Raw genomic sequence first — 18,167 nt, forward strand, 5'->3', positions numbered from 1 at the left:
TGCATTGAAGCACAGGTGTGCAACAATGGCGTTAAAATCTTCTCTTGACATTTGCCATTTGGAAACATCATTGTACAGGATTTTCCACTGACTGAATGGGCTTCCAGCTGATGGTAACATGTTCTGGTGACACACTGTCATTCATGAGTGTATGGTGGCAAGGATCAGGTTGCAATCTGCAAAATGTTCATTCCACAAACAAACACCACCAGAAACACAGGTATCACTGGAGGGAAGGAAATGTTTAACCCCCTGGATTGACACAATTATAGGAACTTTCTGAGAACTTCTCGGGTGGACTTGAAACTCAACATAAAACTCCAATATGCCAGGATGTGTTTTTTCTTTTTAAGAAAGGGAAACTTCAATTAGTCACAGCTCAATTGTCAATGCGGAAACAGTGGGTGAATGATTATGCAACTGACCTACCACCTATTAGTCTATTTCACCCCAAATGACTTTGTCAAGTGATCAGTGGGAAAAAATAATTGCCTGATGGTCACGATTGGACATTTTAAAATCAGGTGCCATCCATTGGAAATCCAGCATTTTTAAAAAATAAGGCGCCAGGCCAGTGGGCCCAGTTTTGCCACTGGATCTCATGAATAATTTATATTTGGAAGCCAGACTTTCCTCAGGGCAGTGAATTTTAAAATTAAATGATTGTAATTTAAGTGCTCTTTGTTCATTTGTAAAGGAGGGGTCAAATTGACAGATGTAGCAGCCATGCTCAGGCCCCATATCTTGACAGGCATTTAAAGTTTACTCTTAGTACGGCACTATACTCCTGAAATAGCCGCATGCGACAGAGATCATGGCCGAGATTCTCCGGCCTCCGAGCCGTGTGTTTCCTGCCGCCGGGAGGTGGCGTGTTGTTTGCTAGCGGCGGGATTCTCTGGGCCCGCCGCTGTCAATGGGGATTCCCATTGATGTCACCCCACGAAGGCGGGAAACCCACAGGCGGGAGTGTGCTGCCTGCGGGACTGGAGAATCCTGCCGGCACGAATGGCCGGAGAATTCTGACCCATATTTTTATTGTTGGTTGTTGTTGATCAGCTGGAAAGCTGAGAATGCCATCGTAGTAAAATAATGGATAATAAAAATGCTTACGTAAGGTTCAACTTCACTCTACAATATCACAACGATCATCTTGTGACATCGCAGTTGTTGAGATATGACCAATAGAGGGTGATCTTGAATTGCATTTCTCTTTGTGATGTTCATTCCAAGCTCATGTATTCATAAATAAGGTACATTATTTAATACCAATTGTTCATGGTGCCTTTAGCCACAGATGAAAATGGATCTGATATGTTGTAACTGTATTAAGTGATACCTTTAAAATACTGACATTTTGAAGATTATGTTACAATATTTTATACAGTTGGAAGTTCTACCCTACGGGATTCTCTCGTGTGTGGTAGAACTGAACCAATTACCCATTCGTACAAAGGAAAGAGTTGAGTGATTACCCCATCAATGAGGAGGTAAAAATCTCTACTCATGTTCAAACACATACAATTATAAATATACAGAACAATCTCTGCAAATACCTTTGACAACGTCATCAGGAAGAGGAGTGATAACCACCTGTTTTCTTTGCTTTGAAACAGACTCAAATGGGGCAGCTATTGCCAGTGCTGTCGGTTGCCTGGGATACCAGAACACGGAAACCATTCAGATTTACTCTGTTTTTTAAAAAAAATCACAACACTTCATACAATCAGTACTGTCTTTTCGAAGGTCTGGAAATCACTGAGGATTTGTCAGGGGTAATGATCTCATTCATAATGAAATACATTGAATAGTTGGATCAGCTTTTTAAGTAAACCTCGCACAGCTACTTTGTTGAGACAGCATTGAGAGTTATTTTTTCCTCCAGATTATTTCTGATAACTGTTTATGTCAAATGACTTGGTTTAATAATTTTAGTTACAAGTCGGAAACCAGACACTCATGTTAACCTCTTCCCATTTTCATCAAAATATACACAGCATAAGTTACTTGAATGGGAACAACCGATTTGACTTGACCCCTGGAACACATAGGTTGTTACTACAGGAGCCTCCATAGCTGGGTGGGCAAGCTGAACATGGTTTCCCTGCCTTGTATGGAGCTTCTCCAATCCAGTTTCCCCTGTGGTAGAAAAATATAATGACAAGCATCATTGTAATGTGCTATAGTTTATACAATATTATAAACCATGCAGAAAGCATGACTCACGTTCATGCTTAGTTCCTTCTGTCAGAACGACAGCTCAGGTTTGGGGGCGGTACAGTGGCGCAGTGGTTAGCACTGCTGCCTCACAGCAAGAAGTTTAACAACACCAGGTTAAAGTCCAACAGGTTTATTTGGTAGCAAAAGCCACACACAGCACCAGGGACCCGAGTTCAATTCCGGCCTCGGGTCACTGTGTGGAATTTGCGTGTTCTCCCCATGTCTGCGTAGGTTTCATCCAGGTGCTCTGGTTTCCTCCCACAGTCCAAAGATGTGGGGGTTAGGTTGATTGGCCATGCTAAATTGCCCCTAGTGTCAGGGGATTAGCAGGGTTAAAAAAAAAAGTGTGGTAAATGTGTGGTTAGGGGGCGTGGTTAGGCCCTGGTGAGATTGTGGTCGGTGCAGAGTCCTTCTGCACTGTGGGGATTCTATGATTCAACTTTGCAAGAGTAATGTTGGTGAAACTGTCAGCATTCACCATCATTACTGTTCTGAAACTGGCAGCAACTTGTGGAGTTCACAAATGTGCAGTTAAACACAGAAATCCAGAGGTTGCTGGCAGTAATTCTATGCTTTCCCATTGCGTGCAATGTTGAAGACACTCCAGGTTGCTAGCTGTGTTAATGTAAATGTGAGCTGAGAGAGATAATGCTGTGTTACTCTAATGTGTCAAATTCTTAATAAAGCATGTGATTATTGAAGATTTTATGATCAGTTGCAGGTTGGAAATGATTGAACAGTTTATTTCCAACAATTGACACTGCTTTCTTACCTTACCATTTCATTTTAAAGTAACACAAACTACAGCTCTCAGAAGATTCATTAATATAAAACGGCAAAACACTATATTAATATAATTTAATTCAGTGACCTGGATTAAATCTTACATATAGTTCATAGTGTGGTATTATTGTCATAGGATGGCCTTAAGAAGATAATTTTAACATCTGTTGCGAACCAAGATTATGGCTGGAATTCTCCAGCTGTTCACGCCGGTGGGATTCTCCGGTCCCGCTGCAGTGAATGAAGATTTGGCTGAGTACCAAATTCTCCGCCCTCGCTCGCAGCGGCAGTGGGGCGTGCAAGTCCGAAGAATTCTGCCCAATGTTATCATTAAAAGCACGCAACTTGCCTGACACAACTGTTCATTTTCTTTTAATTGTGTTTTGGACGGGGATTACAATTTAGATAACCCTGTTGTGTTACGTTTACATTTGCTGTGGGTGCGCCATCCCTGAAAATGCTCACGATGAGTGTAGTTTAAACTAAAACTAACACTTACTTTATCGAATAGTTGCACACGAGGAATGTGGAGCGACGCCATACAGATCCCCAGACGTTCATGTTATTGCAAGTGTGCACAGCACACCCAATTCTGTTTGATGCAGCCCAGACCATCTGAAAAATAGAGAACAATCCTAATCTCAATCAACTTTAAAATCACCGCAATGAACATGGTAACTGAGCTACATTATCAACACTTCATGTGTTGATACCTTCAGCTGAGAATATCAAAATACGTGGTTAAAAATACATATATTTCATTAAGAAAATAGATTTTTAAAATGTTGCTACTGAAATACAAAAGACTATGTGGGGGCAATTTTGAGTCCACATTAGCCGTCAGCATAATCGATGACGCAGGCACAAAACTCACGCAAGTCGGGAAACGAGATTCTCGCCAGCAAGATCTCGTTTGCCGATTTTCCACGCCCCTCGCTTGTGATGTAACGAGGATCCCACCCGTCCCATTTTCATAAATTTAAATTGAAAATAATAATTTAATTGGCACAACTCGGCTGCAACTGTACAAAACTCTGGTGCGGCTGCACTTGGAGTATTGCGTACAGTTCTGGTCACCGCATTATAGGAAAGATGTGGAAGCATTGAACAAACAAAGAACAAAGAACAATACAGCACAGGAACAGGCCCTTCGGCCCTCCAAGCCCGTGCCGCTCTCTGGTCCAAACTAGACCATTCTTTTGTATCCCTCCATTCCCACTCTGTTCATATGGCTATCTAGATAAGTCTTAAACGTTCCCAGTGTGTCCGCCTCCACCACCTTGCCTGGCAGTGCATTCCAGGCCCCCACCACCCTCTGTGTAAAATATGTCCTTCTGATATCTGTGTTAAACCTCCCCCCCTTCACCTTGAACCTATGACCCCTCGTGAACGTCACCACCGACCTGGGGAAAAGCTTCCCACCGTTCACCCTATCTATGCCTTTCATAATTTTATACACCTCTATTAAGTGCCCCCTCATCCTCCGTCTTTCCAGGGAGATTGGAAAGGGTGCAGAGGAGATTTACCAGGATGTTGCCTGGTATGGTGGGAAGATCATATGAGGAAAGGCTGAGGGACTTGAGGTTGTTTTCGTTAGAGAGAAGAAGGTTGAGAGGTGACTTAATAGAGGCATACAAGATGATCAGAGGATTAGATAGGGTGGATAGTGAGAGCCTTTTTCCTCGGATGGTGATGGCTAACACGAGGGGACATAGCTTTAAATTGAGCGGTGAGAGATATAGGACAGATATTAGAGGTAGGTTCTTTACTCAGAGTAGTAAAGGCGTGGAATTCCCTGCCTGCAGCAGTAGTGGACTCATCAACATTAAGAGCATTCAAATGGTTATTGGCTAAACATATGGATGATATTGGAATAGTGTAGATTAGAGGGATTTAGATTGGTTTCACTGGTCGGCGCAACATCAAGGGCCGAAGGGCCTGTACTGCGCTGTAATGTTCTATGTTCTAACTACTGCTGGAATATTGACAGTGCCAACAGACTTTGCAGTGTTCATTGCCTTCAGCCATTTCTTGATATCACGTGGAGTGAATCAAATTGGCTGATGTTATGATGTTGGAGACTTCTGGAGGAAGCCAAGATGGATCCACTCGGCACTTAAGGCTGAAGATTTGTTGTGAATACTTCAGCCTTATTTTTTGCACTGAAGTGCTTGGGCTCCTCCACCATTGAGGATGGGCATATTTATGGAGCCTCCTCCTCCACTGACTTGTTTAATTGTCCACAACTATTCACGGCTGAATGTGTCAAGATTGCAGAGCTCAGATCCGATCCATTGGTTGTGAGATTGCTGATCTCTGTCTTTTACTTGCTGCTTATGCCATTCGGCACGCAAGTAATTCTGTTTTGTAGCTTCACCAGGTTGACACCTCATTTTTAGATATGCCTGGTGCTACCCCTGGCATGCCCTCCTGCACTCCAGATTGAGTAAGAAGTTTAACAACACCAGGTTAAAGTCCAACAGGTTTATTTGGTAGCAAAAGCCACACAAGCTTTCGGAGCTCTAAGCCCCTTCTTCAGGTGAGTGGGAACTCTGTTCACAAACAGAGCTTATAAAGACACAGACTCAATTTACATGAATAATGGTTGGAATGCGAATACTTACAACTAATCAAGTCTTTAAGAAACTAAACAATGTGAATGGAGAGAGCATCAAATTTGCTACCAAATAAACCTGTTGGACTTTAACCTGGTGTTGTTAAACTTCTTACTGTGTTTACCCCAGTCCAACGCCGGCATCTCCACATCATGACTCCAGATTGAACCAGGGTTCAATCCCCTTGCTTGGTGGTAGACCGGAGGATATGCCAAGACATGAGGTTACGAGTTATGGTTGAGTACAATTCGGTTGCTGCTGATGGCCCAAAGCGCCTCATGGATGCCCAATCTTGAGTTGCTAGATCGCTTTGAAATCTATCCCATTGAACATGCTGGTAGTACCACACAACACAATGGAGGTTATCCTATATGTGAAGACATGACTTTGTCTCCACAAGGACTGTGTGTTGGTCACTCCTAGATACCGTATGGACAAATGCATCTGTGGCAGGCAGGTTGGTGAGGAAGTTCTTCCCTCTTGTTGCTTCCCTCACCACCTGCCGCAATCCCAGTCCAGCAGCTATGTCCTTTAGGATCTGGCCAGCTCGATCTGTGATGGTACTACTAAGCCACTCTGGTGGTGGATAAGGAAGTCCCCCACCCAGAGCACATTCTGTGCCTTTCCACCCTCAAATTTCCTCCAAGTGGTGTTCAACCTGGAGGAGTGATGATTCATCAGCTGAGGGGGGAACGGTACATGGTAATCAGCAGAAGGTTTCCTGCCCATATTTGACCTGGTGCCATGAGATTTTCTGTCGTCCAGAGTCAATATTCAAGATTAGTAAAAATGAGCAAATCTAATGCAAAGATGTGCCTGCCAAATATTTCCAGCATTTGCTGTTTATGTTTCAGGATTCCAGTACAATAAAAACTATAGCTGTTTGATGCCACATAGACATTATTTATACTAATTTTGGGACTCACTGACGAATGTGCATTCCACAAATTATTTCCCATTGTAACAGTATATTATTCCACCGAAGAATAATCAGTGTCCTTTATATAAATAAATTAGTTTTCAAGTACCTGTGTATAGTGGGAACAAACTGCTCCACTGCATGTATTGGGACATTTTGGATTGCATTCTGTAGGATACGGAAAGGAATAATGACGCCTTTCATCATACCAGGATCTCACGAGATCTAAAATAGACCGATAGCTGAGAAAAAAACAAATACATTATTTTTTGCAAAAAATAATTAGCACAACGTTCAACAATCTCTTCACTGAAATAATTCAGTCTATATAGAAATGTAGGAACTGGAGTAACCCAACAAGCCTGTTACATCATTCATTGAGATTATGTATGAACACAACATCTCTGAAATATAAATCAATAACATCTTACATCTAACAAGAAAATACTTAGTGAATAAAATTAAAAACTTGAACAGAATTACTGCATTAATTTAATGGTAATAACATTAATCATGCTTCACAAAAAATACACCATTGGTGAAGAAAGATACTTTATTTACTTCAACTGCTAAAGTTTCTTTTCAAAATTCTGTTGGACTGACAGAATCTTACTCACCAGTCAGGGAACCGGTGAGGGACACTCTGTCAGTTCCATGGGGGATGCTTGGTGGGAATTCAATGGTAACATGTCAGGACTTACCCGCGATTTAGCTTCCCAGTGGTGGAAGAACCAGTGGGAGCGGTACTAGCTGACAGCAATGCACCCACCAGAGGTCCAGGTTCATTGTGAAACCCCTGAGTAAAAGGGGGATGGGGGTTGTGGTGTAAGGGTTGCAGAAAGGGTGTAGGGAGTCAGAGGCGAGGGCTAAGGGGTGGCTTTCAACTTCTCCCCACAGCCCACCAATGCCTTCCTGATGCAGGTCTCTCAATCAGGCACACACTCCCGACTATGTAGGCCCATCATTTAGGGTGGCTGCCAAATCGACAGCCTTATGGTCCTCATTTAATCAGTGAGCCATTACTAATTTATGATGGGCTCAAGAATAATGGGTATCAATTGGTTCATCAATGGGTCGAATTGACATCCTTCCACCAGTGGCTGGGGATCCCACAACAGCCTCTGTCACCCTCCGACCTAATCCGGGATGTTTTACTGGAAGACTGATCATAGAATCCCTACAGTGCAAAAGGAGGCCATTCAGCCCATCGAGGCTGCACCAACCACAATCCCACCCAGGCCCTATTCCCATAACCCCGCATATTTACCCTGCTAATCTCCCTGACACTAAGGGGCAATTTCACATGGCTAACCAACCTAACCCCCATATCTTTGGACTGTGGGAGGAAACTGGAGCACCCGGAAGAAACCGACGCTGACACGGGGAGAATGTGCAAACTCCACACAGACAGTGACCCAAAGCCGGAATTGAACTCGAGTCCCTGGCGCTGTGAGGCAGCAGTGCTAACCACTGTGCCACCATGCTGCCCGTGATTTGAGGCCCCTCTCGCAATTAAGGGGGGACTGGTCATATTTGCTGTTGAGACGGACGGCACGAAATTCAGCGCAGCACTATTCCTCATCACCAACCAATGCTGAAGAGATACACAGGTATAAACATTGGGTGAAGATTAATCTTGGCTTTGATGCTTTCATGGTGAACAGCCTCTTGACACTCACTGATTATGTTCACAGATAAAGAAAGACCTTTTGAGTAAGAAACTAGAGAAACAAACATTGTATGAAGAACCTGAGCTGAGTTAACTTAAAAGAAAGACGCAGAAATATTAAATTGCACCTGACAGTGAATTGGCCACAGCACATTATGGGGAATTCTCACATAGGAAAGACTGTGGCCAAGACACACATTATATTCTCCAATGTCACTTTCTATTGAGAAATGAAAAAACAGACAGAATGTGTAACAATCTGGAACTAATAATTTTCTGCAGGTCCCAAACCTTCCATAAACACGTTGTTCTTACCCTGAATTAGGGAATGGGCCTCCTTTACTTACCGGCCTGACTGAATAGACATATTTTGACCAACATATTTCAACAAGCTTGATGGTCCATGATCCCATATGCAATGAGCTGCCCATGCTTCAGCAGACTTCACTAGTCTGTCATCCCAGAGCTGTGAGAGGAGCAAAATGAAACTTCATTTGATATACTGAATGTCGAAATTATCCTCGCTGATCTAAAGAATTAACAGATTGATGGAAAACATATACACCTAATGTTCTGTTTTTCTTTCAGCACTTTTGATTGTAAGACTACCATTGAAAAATGTGCACCAACATTTTCCAAATCTGTAATGGCACAATGGCTGGAGTCAATTTTATCTGAATCTTCAACATTCTATGAATCCAAATACAGCAAAACTTGTCAGACACATGACGGGGTTTGGGGGGGGGTTTATGTAAACAGTTCTTCTCAAAGTTTCTCTTATCTAAGAGAATGCCCTCTTCTCTTCTCTTACCTTGTCTATGACTCTATGAGATGTTCGATGGATTATCATGAAAATGCATGCATGACGTGATGATGAATTTTTTGTTTTAATAGTTTTGGGAATTTTTAAAAAATTCATTTTACGGGATGTAGGCTTCACTGGTTAGGTTGGCATTTATTGCCCATCCCGAGTTACATTTGAGAAAGTTGTGGTGAGCTGCCTTCTTGAACTGTTGCAATCCTTAAGGTGTAAGTACACCCACAGTGCTGTTAGGGAAGGAGTTCCATGTTTTTGACCCAGCTACAGTGAATGAACGGGGATATATTTCCAAGTCAAGATGGTGAGTGGAGGCATTCTGTAAAGAATGCTTGTCCATGATTAATTGAACTGTGGGAAGGTTAATAGAGACAGTTTGTGGGAACTGAGAGATAAAAAAGGTAAAGTTGTTAGGTTCAGGCATTGTAATGAGAGGTTATGGTGAGGTTGGCTTTACAGTAAATAAGTTGAATTTAAAATTTGCATTCTGAGATAAGCAGGGACTTAACTTTTCAACTGTTGAATTTCAACAGGATGTTCTGTCATGACAAGGAATGTTTACAACTTACCAAGGTTCCATAAGTAAACAGGGAAAGGTATATTAAATTTTATTGACCTGAAAGTGGAGGCAATAGGAAAACATGAAAGATTTTTATATTTGGAAATACTGAGTTCAAAGATGTGTTTGAGGACATTTAAATCTGAGATGAATGGGGAAAAAGATACTTAAGGAAAGATGTTTAGCTGGGTTGTCGTCGGTGCAGACTCGATGGGCCGAATGGCCTCTTTCTGTGCTGTAGGGTTTCTATGATTCTATGAGTTGAAGTAGCTGTGCGGGGGAAAATGTCCTGGGACCAGATCCGTGATGGGAGAAGGTGTGAAAGTTGTGAATATGAAGTAGCCATCCAGTGAAGCCAGAAAAGTATATCTGTTTTCAGAAGGCAGTCTGTTTCTGAACCTTTCTTTTGGATTTCCACATCAGAATAGATGTGTTTGAGGAGTCATGCGATATACCTTTATTAAATTGGCAGCAGTTCTTTGTCTTGGATAATATTACTGGAATTTTATCCAGTCCAAAGATTTGTGGGTTAGGTTGATTGGCCATGCGAAATTGCCCCTTAGTGTTCCAGGGTGTGTAGGTTGGGATTAATGGGGTAAATAGGTGGGGTGACAGGGATAAGGTCTAGGTAAGATGCTTTCTTGGAGAGAGTTGGTACAGACTTAATGGGCTGAATGGCCTGCTTCTGCACTGTAGGGATTCTATGATTATCTATAAGGGAGTTGTTGACAAGATGGGGGTTTACTTGTGTGTTCTGACCAAATGGGATATTTTGGGGGCTGTTTTGTAAGACTGTTTTAACTGTGAAAATTTAATCTTATGGCCTTAAGTGTTTCTTTCTTCTTAATAGATCTTTTATTTTTTTAAATCCTTAATGTCTTACTGGAGTTCAATGCTACTGAGGTCAATAGTTTTGCCTCCTAATTTTCAAAATGCAAACAAAAAGGTTATGAACAGTAAGACAGGTTTCCCTCTGGGATTTGGCTTGCTCAACAATAACATCTGCTGTGGTTGTAACAATGGCTGTGGAAACATTTCTTGTTGCAGGAACTTTGTGTAGTAAATTGCTACAGTGAGGCACCACTGTAATAATAGAATGTCTCAATATAGATCATGTGGTTTTTATGATGCCTTTGGTTCCCCACATCTCAAAGCAGATAAAGATTGAAAACTCAATGAGAAGGTCTCATAAGACGTCTCTGTTGGTAACATTCAAATTAAACTACATCCCAGTTAGTGCAAGACTGAAGACTTGTCATAAGAGAGATGTGTAGCCAACGGTCAGCAACCTAAAGTATTCCAGAATAAAGTGAAAAATGCAATGCTTCTCTTGGCTAATCAATAGTGAACAATCCTGTCATTGCTATGGATAAATATTGAATAGGTTGAAAATAGCCTGTCTAACTTTCAGGCGTGGGACCCCGATTTTAAATTTGAATACAATGTTGCATGTGAGAAACTCAGTCTTGCTCCAGAAACGTGACCCAGCAACATTAATTCCCACGCCTCATTTAAAACCCACCAGACTTCTCTCCATTCTGAGTGGAAGATTGATGGGAGTAGAGTGAATCATGTGGATCAGAGACCACTGGCATTAGAGAGATGACAGGATCAGCTGATAGATATGCCTCATAGGAGTTTCATGATTGAGAAGGAGGAAAGAGTCCAGAGCAGGGGATCCCTTAGCTTTCCCTATGGGGACTTGAAGGTATACTCATGCTCCTCTTTTTGTAGGTGCAGGCTTGATGGGTCAAATACCCTCCTTCTGCGCTGTAGGGATTCCATTCTATGATTCTCTCTGAATTCTTCTCTTGGCTGTCTTCACCTGTTGAGGTATGAGTACAATTGGGTGCTTATGATGTTGATGCATGATGCTGTGACTCAGGACTTTCAGGATCTAATAGCTGTTAGTAAACCCTCTGATCAATGTATGACTCAGTGAAATGGTAATGGCTAGAGTCAGCCTGCCTGATACCACCATCTCTCAGCATGGCAGCACATGTCATTCCCTCAGAATAGCACATCAGTGAGAAGTGGCATGAGATTCATAGAATCCCTACAGTGCAGAAGGAGGGCATTTGGCCCATCAAGTCTGCATCAGCCACAATCCCACTCAGGCTCTATTCCATCTATTTACCCTGCTAGTCCCCCTAACACTAAGGGGCCAATCAACCTAACCTGCACATCTTTGAACTGTGGGAGGAAACCAGAGCACCCAGAGGAAACCCACGCAGACACGGGGAGAATGTGCAGACTCCACACTGACAGTGACCCGAGGCCGGAATTGAACCCGGGCCCCTGGCGCTGTGAGGCAGCAGTGCTAACCACTGTGCCACCGTGCCACCCGATTGTCAAAGAGCAAGTTCCAGAAATGCAGCCAGAAATGACACCCTGCCAGAAACAAATTCTCATTAGACTAGAACCACCTCAGTCCCATCACCCTATTGTAGTGCATGAACAACCAATTACCTCTCCTAATACTGACCCTCAGTTTGCATCCATAGAAACCATTGGACTGGGTGAAAGAAGTTACCACAACATGATATTTACATTGAAAAAAATGGAAGTCCTCCATTCTTTCTGAGGGGCTATTCGACAGGAGCACACAAAGCAATGTGGGTGCATTTGATTGCATCATGGACCTTGTGAAGCCAGCAACCCCATAAAACTGAATGATCATTTATTGCTGCTGTCTTGTGCTGGTGATATTGGGAAGGATTCCATAGTTCTCATGTGAGATACATCAGTGAATGGAATCTACACCACATGTAGGAAATTGTCCAAAATTGGTGAAAAATGACAGAAGCATTCATTGATGTTGGACAGCCCTCATTTGCCCTCGTGTTTTTAAATGGGAATTCCTATTCTCAACAGAATCTCCAGATGACAATATAATTTTAAATAGTTAAAAATCTCAGGCGATTAGAAAGCAAATATTGTTTTAACAATGAATAGCACATAAATACATTTTGCCAAAACACTTATTCAGAGCAGAGCATGGTCACAATAATCACCATATTCAGTATTAGCAAATTGATGTGATATCTTTTTACTCTTAGTACTGCAAGGAAGATATTTCCTATATTAGAATATATTAATGTCAAATCTCACAATAGGTACCATGAAGAGATCAATGTATGCTTGTTGCTTCATCTTAAAGAATGGTTAATTAACAAATTAATACATAATATTAATGTTTGCTTCAAAAGACGATAATGAAGTTTGATGAATGAAGTTTGGTTTGCAGTCATAGAATCATAGAATCCTTACAATGCAGAAGGAGGCCATTCAGCCCATCGAGTCTGCACCGACCACAATCCCACCCAGGCCCTATTCCCGTAACCCCACATATTTACCCTGACATGAGGGTCAATTTAGCATGGCCAATCAACCTAAACCGCACATCTTTGGACTGTGGGAGGAAACCAGAGCACCCGGAAGAAACCCACGCAGACACGGGGGGAACATGCAAACTCCACACAGACACTGACCCAAGGCCGGAATTGAACCTGGGTCCCTGGCGCTCTGAGGCAGCAGTGCTAACCACTGTGCCACCGTGCCACCCTAAGGCGGCATTCTGAGGCATCAACTCATCAGGTAGCATTTGAACCAACCTAATTGTGGGTCAAATTGAAAAGGTCAAAACTTTTGGCTCAAATTCTTGAATCAAAAGTATTGTACAAGGCAGGAATGAAACTCATGCATTAAAACAGGTAATATTCAGTGTTGCAATAATTCCATATGATCTAGATATGTATCTCAGATATGGTATTTTACAGGTTATACACCTTGCAATAGTTTTGAAGGCATTTTACTGATGGATTTTGACCCAGGCACAGATTTTATTCAACCAGAAACCCAAATGTCACACAACAAAGTAAGTCCATCACAAGAAATAAAATAATTGGGCCCCAATTTACTCTCAAACTAGTGGTGAGGCTAATGGTGCTCATTGTTACTAATGCACAAATGAGGCAGAACAAATCTGCAGTTAAACATGAAAACTTTGAGGTTTCTGTCTGAGATATTCCAAGCTCCCATTAGTTTCACAAAAATGGCATCTCACTGATGGGCTCCCATTCAGATGTGTTGAATGGCATGAAGTTTCTGTACTTGCCTATTCAATTAAACTCACCACACAAGTTAGGGCTTGTCCATTTTAGTCTAAATTACATTTTCAACAGTGTAATAAGGATTAATTACTGCCCAAAAATCTCTTTGATGCTGAAAATTAACTTTTCTAAGTGTGAAGCCTTATTCTTTCAACTTGTAATTGTTGGAAATTTAAATCAATTAACTAATTTTTTTAAAAATCGACTTTCTCTTAATTCAATCTTTCTTCCCCATTATTCTTGTTTCAGTGTCTGATTTGATATTAGATACACCATTCCAGCTTACACTTCCTGGTTCTGATTTTGTGTTGCTCAATGATAATCCTTCGCTCTGATCGGTTAAGGAGTTACAGTTGTTTGCTCTATTCCCACAGATTCCAGATGCCCTGTAGGAGGTGCTGTGCCATTTCAACCCCCTCCACCCCACCCGAAGTTGGTGGAGTGGGCAGATAGGTGGCAGATGAAGGTCAACGCAGAGAAGCGTGAGGTAATGCATTTTGGTAGGACAAACATGAATAACCAATGTAAAATAAGGAGTACAATTCTTAAGGGGATGCAGGAGCAGAGGATGATAGATCATTGCAGGCTGGACAGGTGGAGAGAGCAGTTAATAAAGCAGACAGTATCCTGAGCTTTATTAATAGGGGCATAGAGTACAAAAACAAGGAGGTTATGATGAATGTACACAAGACATCAGTTAAAACTCAGCTGGAATATTGTGTACAGTTCCAGGCAACACACTATACGAAGGATGCAAATGCATTGGAAAGAACACAGAAGAGGTTTACAAGGATGGTTCCAGGAATGAGAAACTTCAGTTTTGAGGATAGATTGGAGAGGCTGGGATTGCTCTCCATGAAGAGAAGGCCAAGAGGAGATTTGATAGAGATGTTCAAAATCATGAGGGGGCTGGACAGAGTTGATAGGGAGAAACTGATCCCACTCGTAAAAGGATCAAGGAGGAAAGGGCATGGATTTAAAGTGATTTGTAAAAGAAGCGAATGCAATATGAGAAAAAAACTTTTTCACTTTGAAGTAATAGAGAGCGGTCTGATCTGCCAAGTGCCTGTGGAAGCTGTGCTCCATAAACAAATCTCTCCCCACAATGTCCTTTGTGCTATTCGCCAGTAAAGCAACAGGATACTGATGCTTAAGAGTCAAGAACCAGGCAACTGCTTTTCAAATGGAACCACAAAGAAGTCCAGAGAGTGAAGCCAAGCTAATGAAGAATTCCAGCCAGATTTGCATTCCTTGGATCCCATCTTAAGAAATCTCAGAACACCAGTTTAAAATCCAACAGGTTTATTTGGAATCACGAGCTTTCAGAGCACTGCTCCTTCATCAGGTGAAGGAGCTGCGCTTCGAAAGCTCGTAATTCCAAATAAACTTGTTGGACTTTAACCTGGTGTTGTGAGACTTCTTACTGTGCCCACCCCAGTCCAACACTGGCATCTCCACATCATGGATCTCACCTGGCACTCCCTCTGAATAGTTTAATATTTTGAAATATTTAGATGATCCCTGCTCTCGAAACATTACAATTCAGCTTCTCCCAGGATTACAGACTTTGTAAAGTGGGGTTGACCCTGCGGTGGGTTTTACAATTCATTCTGTGTCAGACAGAAGTGGAGGCAGACGACCTACCCTCAGGAGTCGCATTCCCTTTTCTGGAGAAGCGGTTTGAACACTGATGCCGGAATTTTACCGGCACGCCCGCCCTGGAATCGGGGCAGGCGAGGCTTGCAGAACGGCATTCTCCATTGGCCTCGGACGGGATCTTACGAGTCTCGGGTGGGCAAGGCGGTAAAATTCTGGCATGAATCTGGATTACGGGATTCACATTTCCAGCTCAGGACTGGTGCAATGCACAGAACAAGCGTGTGCAGACACGATGGTCCGAATGGCCTCCTTCTGAAGAATACCAATTCTGTCAATGCAGATGGATCTGCTAACCTGTGCTCCTCTAAGTGGCTACTGGGATCAAAGCAGAAGGTGCTGTGTGATAGCATTCCAAAATTTAGAATAGACAGGGCAGCAAGGTTTGTCTCAATCACAGGAAATGCTGGAAAATCTCAGCAGGTCTGACAGCATCTATGGAGAGAGAATAGAGTCAACGTTTGGAGTCAGGACAAGTGTTGGCTCTATTCTCTCTCCACAGATTTTCTGGTTTTTTCAGATTCCAGCATGCGCAGTAATTCCCTTTTATCTTGAGGTTTATCTCAAACCCATTTAGCTTCATTCTTTTTCATGATATCCGATTTATTGAAACGAGTTATAGATTTGATGGGATCAGATTAATCCCACTCACCATGTATTCCATGTTGGCGGCAGGTGGGAATACCTGCGACCTCACCCTGTTGTGATAATCCAGGATCTCGTTTCGGTCTCTTGGGGAGATGTGCCGCTTGCGTCTGCTGCGGGGAACTCCGCCGGCAAAGGGAAACTTGCCCAAGTCAGGGTCGGTCTCCGCCGTTGGGTTCAGTGTCAGTTCGGTGACATTGGAGAACACAAGCGCCTCAGACTTCTGAGTGACCCATAATAGCAAGGTTGTCAAATACAGGTGGAAGTGTAAATGAGCCATCGTGACACCGCCTGCACACTCAAACCGGGTTTCCAAATTAAGATCTGAATCAAATATATATTAAAAAAAGAGCTAATTTCAATAGTTGCAATTCAAAAAAAAAGTCACATCCTGCTTGTCTTTTTGCAAGATAAAGAACGCAGGATTAACTCTGCATCTTAACTAAATAAACCCGAAGTGTGAACTCTGCCACATACCTGAGCCTGTTAGCCAAGAACAGCAGAGACCCAAACTGGAGCCTGGCGTTTACCAACACTTCAGCATGTGGGAAGGAAATGAATCAGGTCAGTTTCAGCACGCTTCTGCTGCAATTTAACAGATGGACCTGTATAAAGTTCCCCGGGGGAAACGTCAACGTGTTTGAAGACCTGTGATAGGCTATGGAGGTATTTAGAGTTTCCTGTGCAGAGCACATCATCACCAGTTCATTCCAATTCCTCTGAACAGTGAGCTATTCAGTGTTCACTTTGCACAACATACAGGACATTAGAAGTTAAAGGAAAGCAACCAGCAGTAGCATATGTACTAAATTAAAGTGTTGATATTAGTTTTGATATTTAGTTCACTTCATTGAGACATGAGGGCCTGAGCTCTGAGCTAGATCTATATGTTTAAGTGTGTCATGATTTTTAAAGATAAAGTAAGCCAAATATAAAGCAATATTCAATGTGCCTGTTCATCACATATGGGTTTGGACCAGAACACTCTGATTTAGTCATTAGCTTTCTATCATATTCCCTGAATTACCTGCTTGACTTTTACATCCCCTAATAGGCCACCATGGTAGCACAGTGGTTAGCACTGCTGCCTCACGGTGCCAGGGATCTGGGTTCGATTCCCGGCTTGGGTCACTGTCTGTGTGGAGCCTACACGTTCTACCTGTGTCTGTGTGGGTTTCCTCTGGTTTCCTTCTGCAGTCTAAAAGACGAGCTGGTTATGCTAAAAAATTCTCCCTCAGTGTACCAGAACAGGTGCTGGAGTATGGTGACTCGGGGCCTTTCACAGTAGCTTCATTGCAGTGTTACTTGTGACACTAATAAATAATCTTTAATATAAACCTTCATATAGAGGACAGTGTTCATTTAGCCCTATAATTCATTAGCAGGTGCAAATACCTTCTACTCCTGTGCATTGTAATGCTTGATGGCAGGAAAATAAAATGCAAACTCAGACGTGTTGCTCCTCTCTATCTGAATTTCCTGTGTTTGGTGAACCAGCACAGCACCAGACAAATGGAGACTTGAGCATGGGGGAATATTGATGATATACAGTGGTGATGCTGCACTTTAGAATGTATGCAGCCTTCGTTCAGAGGCATATGGCTGACTTCACCCCGGTAAGACTGACCAGAGGAATAAGTTTCTTTCTTAGTCCATTCAGTCCTGAACGACCCTATTTGTACTAATTACACTGCCCTGAAATTAGCCCAGGATTCCCCGGATGATCTGCCCTACCTTTAGTGGTAATTGTGGATTCTGCCATAGGCCAGAATCTCCGAGGAGTGACAGTCACCATTGGATTACCACTTGGCTCGTGTTAATTTACCTCAGTCAAGAGCTGCGTACTCCTGTAGAAGGGTCATTTAGATCCAAAATGTTAACTCTGTTGCTCTCCACAGATGCTGCCAGGCCTGTCGAGTTTACCCAGCATTTTCTGTTTTTATTGCTATATACTTTTCGGCCGACCTTCAGATTCTGGTCTGGTGAGAAATGTGCATGTAGTGCCTCCTGTGGACTCTGAATGGCTTGGGGGTGGGGGGGGGGGGGGGGGGGGGGTGAAATCCATCACGCAAACCAGACGCCCATCTATTGACTCTGTCTATACTTCCCGCTGCCTCGGCAAAGCAGCCAGCATAATTAAGGACACGACTCACCCTGGACATTCTCTCTTCCACC

The 18,167-nt window shown here is 42.7% G+C and overlaps 1 protein-coding gene across 1 annotated transcript; it reads right to left on the reverse strand.

Moving 5' to 3' along the window:
* Nucleotides 1-2,000: 2,000 nt before the first annotated feature.
* LOC144508518 (peptidase inhibitor R3HDML-like) lies at nt 2,001-16,272 on the reverse strand. The gene is made up of 5 exons (XM_078236508.1): nt 16,000-16,272; nt 8,551-8,669; nt 6,644-6,776; nt 3,500-3,615; nt 2,001-2,136 (listed from the first exon to the last, which is right to left on the reverse strand). The coding sequence occupies exons 1-5, from the start codon at nt 16,270-16,272 to the stop codon at nt 2,001-2,003; spliced, it is 777 nt and encodes a 258-aa protein (XP_078092634.1).
* Between the last annotated feature and the right edge of the window lie 1,895 nt (nt 16,273-18,167).

Source organism: Mustelus asterias, chromosome 20 (assembly GCF_964213995.1).
Source record: "Mustelus asterias chromosome 20, sMusAst1.hap1.1, whole genome shotgun sequence".
NCBI classification, from domain to species: Eukaryota; Metazoa; Chordata; class Chondrichthyes; order Carcharhiniformes; family Triakidae; genus Mustelus; species Mustelus asterias.

Coding starts and splice junctions, on each gene's coding strand:
- LOC144508518 (XM_078236508.1), bottom strand. CDS start 16,272: ATGGCTCATTTACACTTCCACCTGTATTTGACAACCTTGCTATTATGG. Junction 8,670..15,999: donor CCGCCAACATGGAATACATG/GTGAGTGGGATT, acceptor CTCCTCTCACAG/CTCTGGGATGACAGACTAGT. Junction 3,616..6,643: donor TTTGTTCCCACTATACACAG/GTACTTGAAAAC, acceptor TCTATTTTTCAG/ATGGTCTGGGCTGCATCAAA.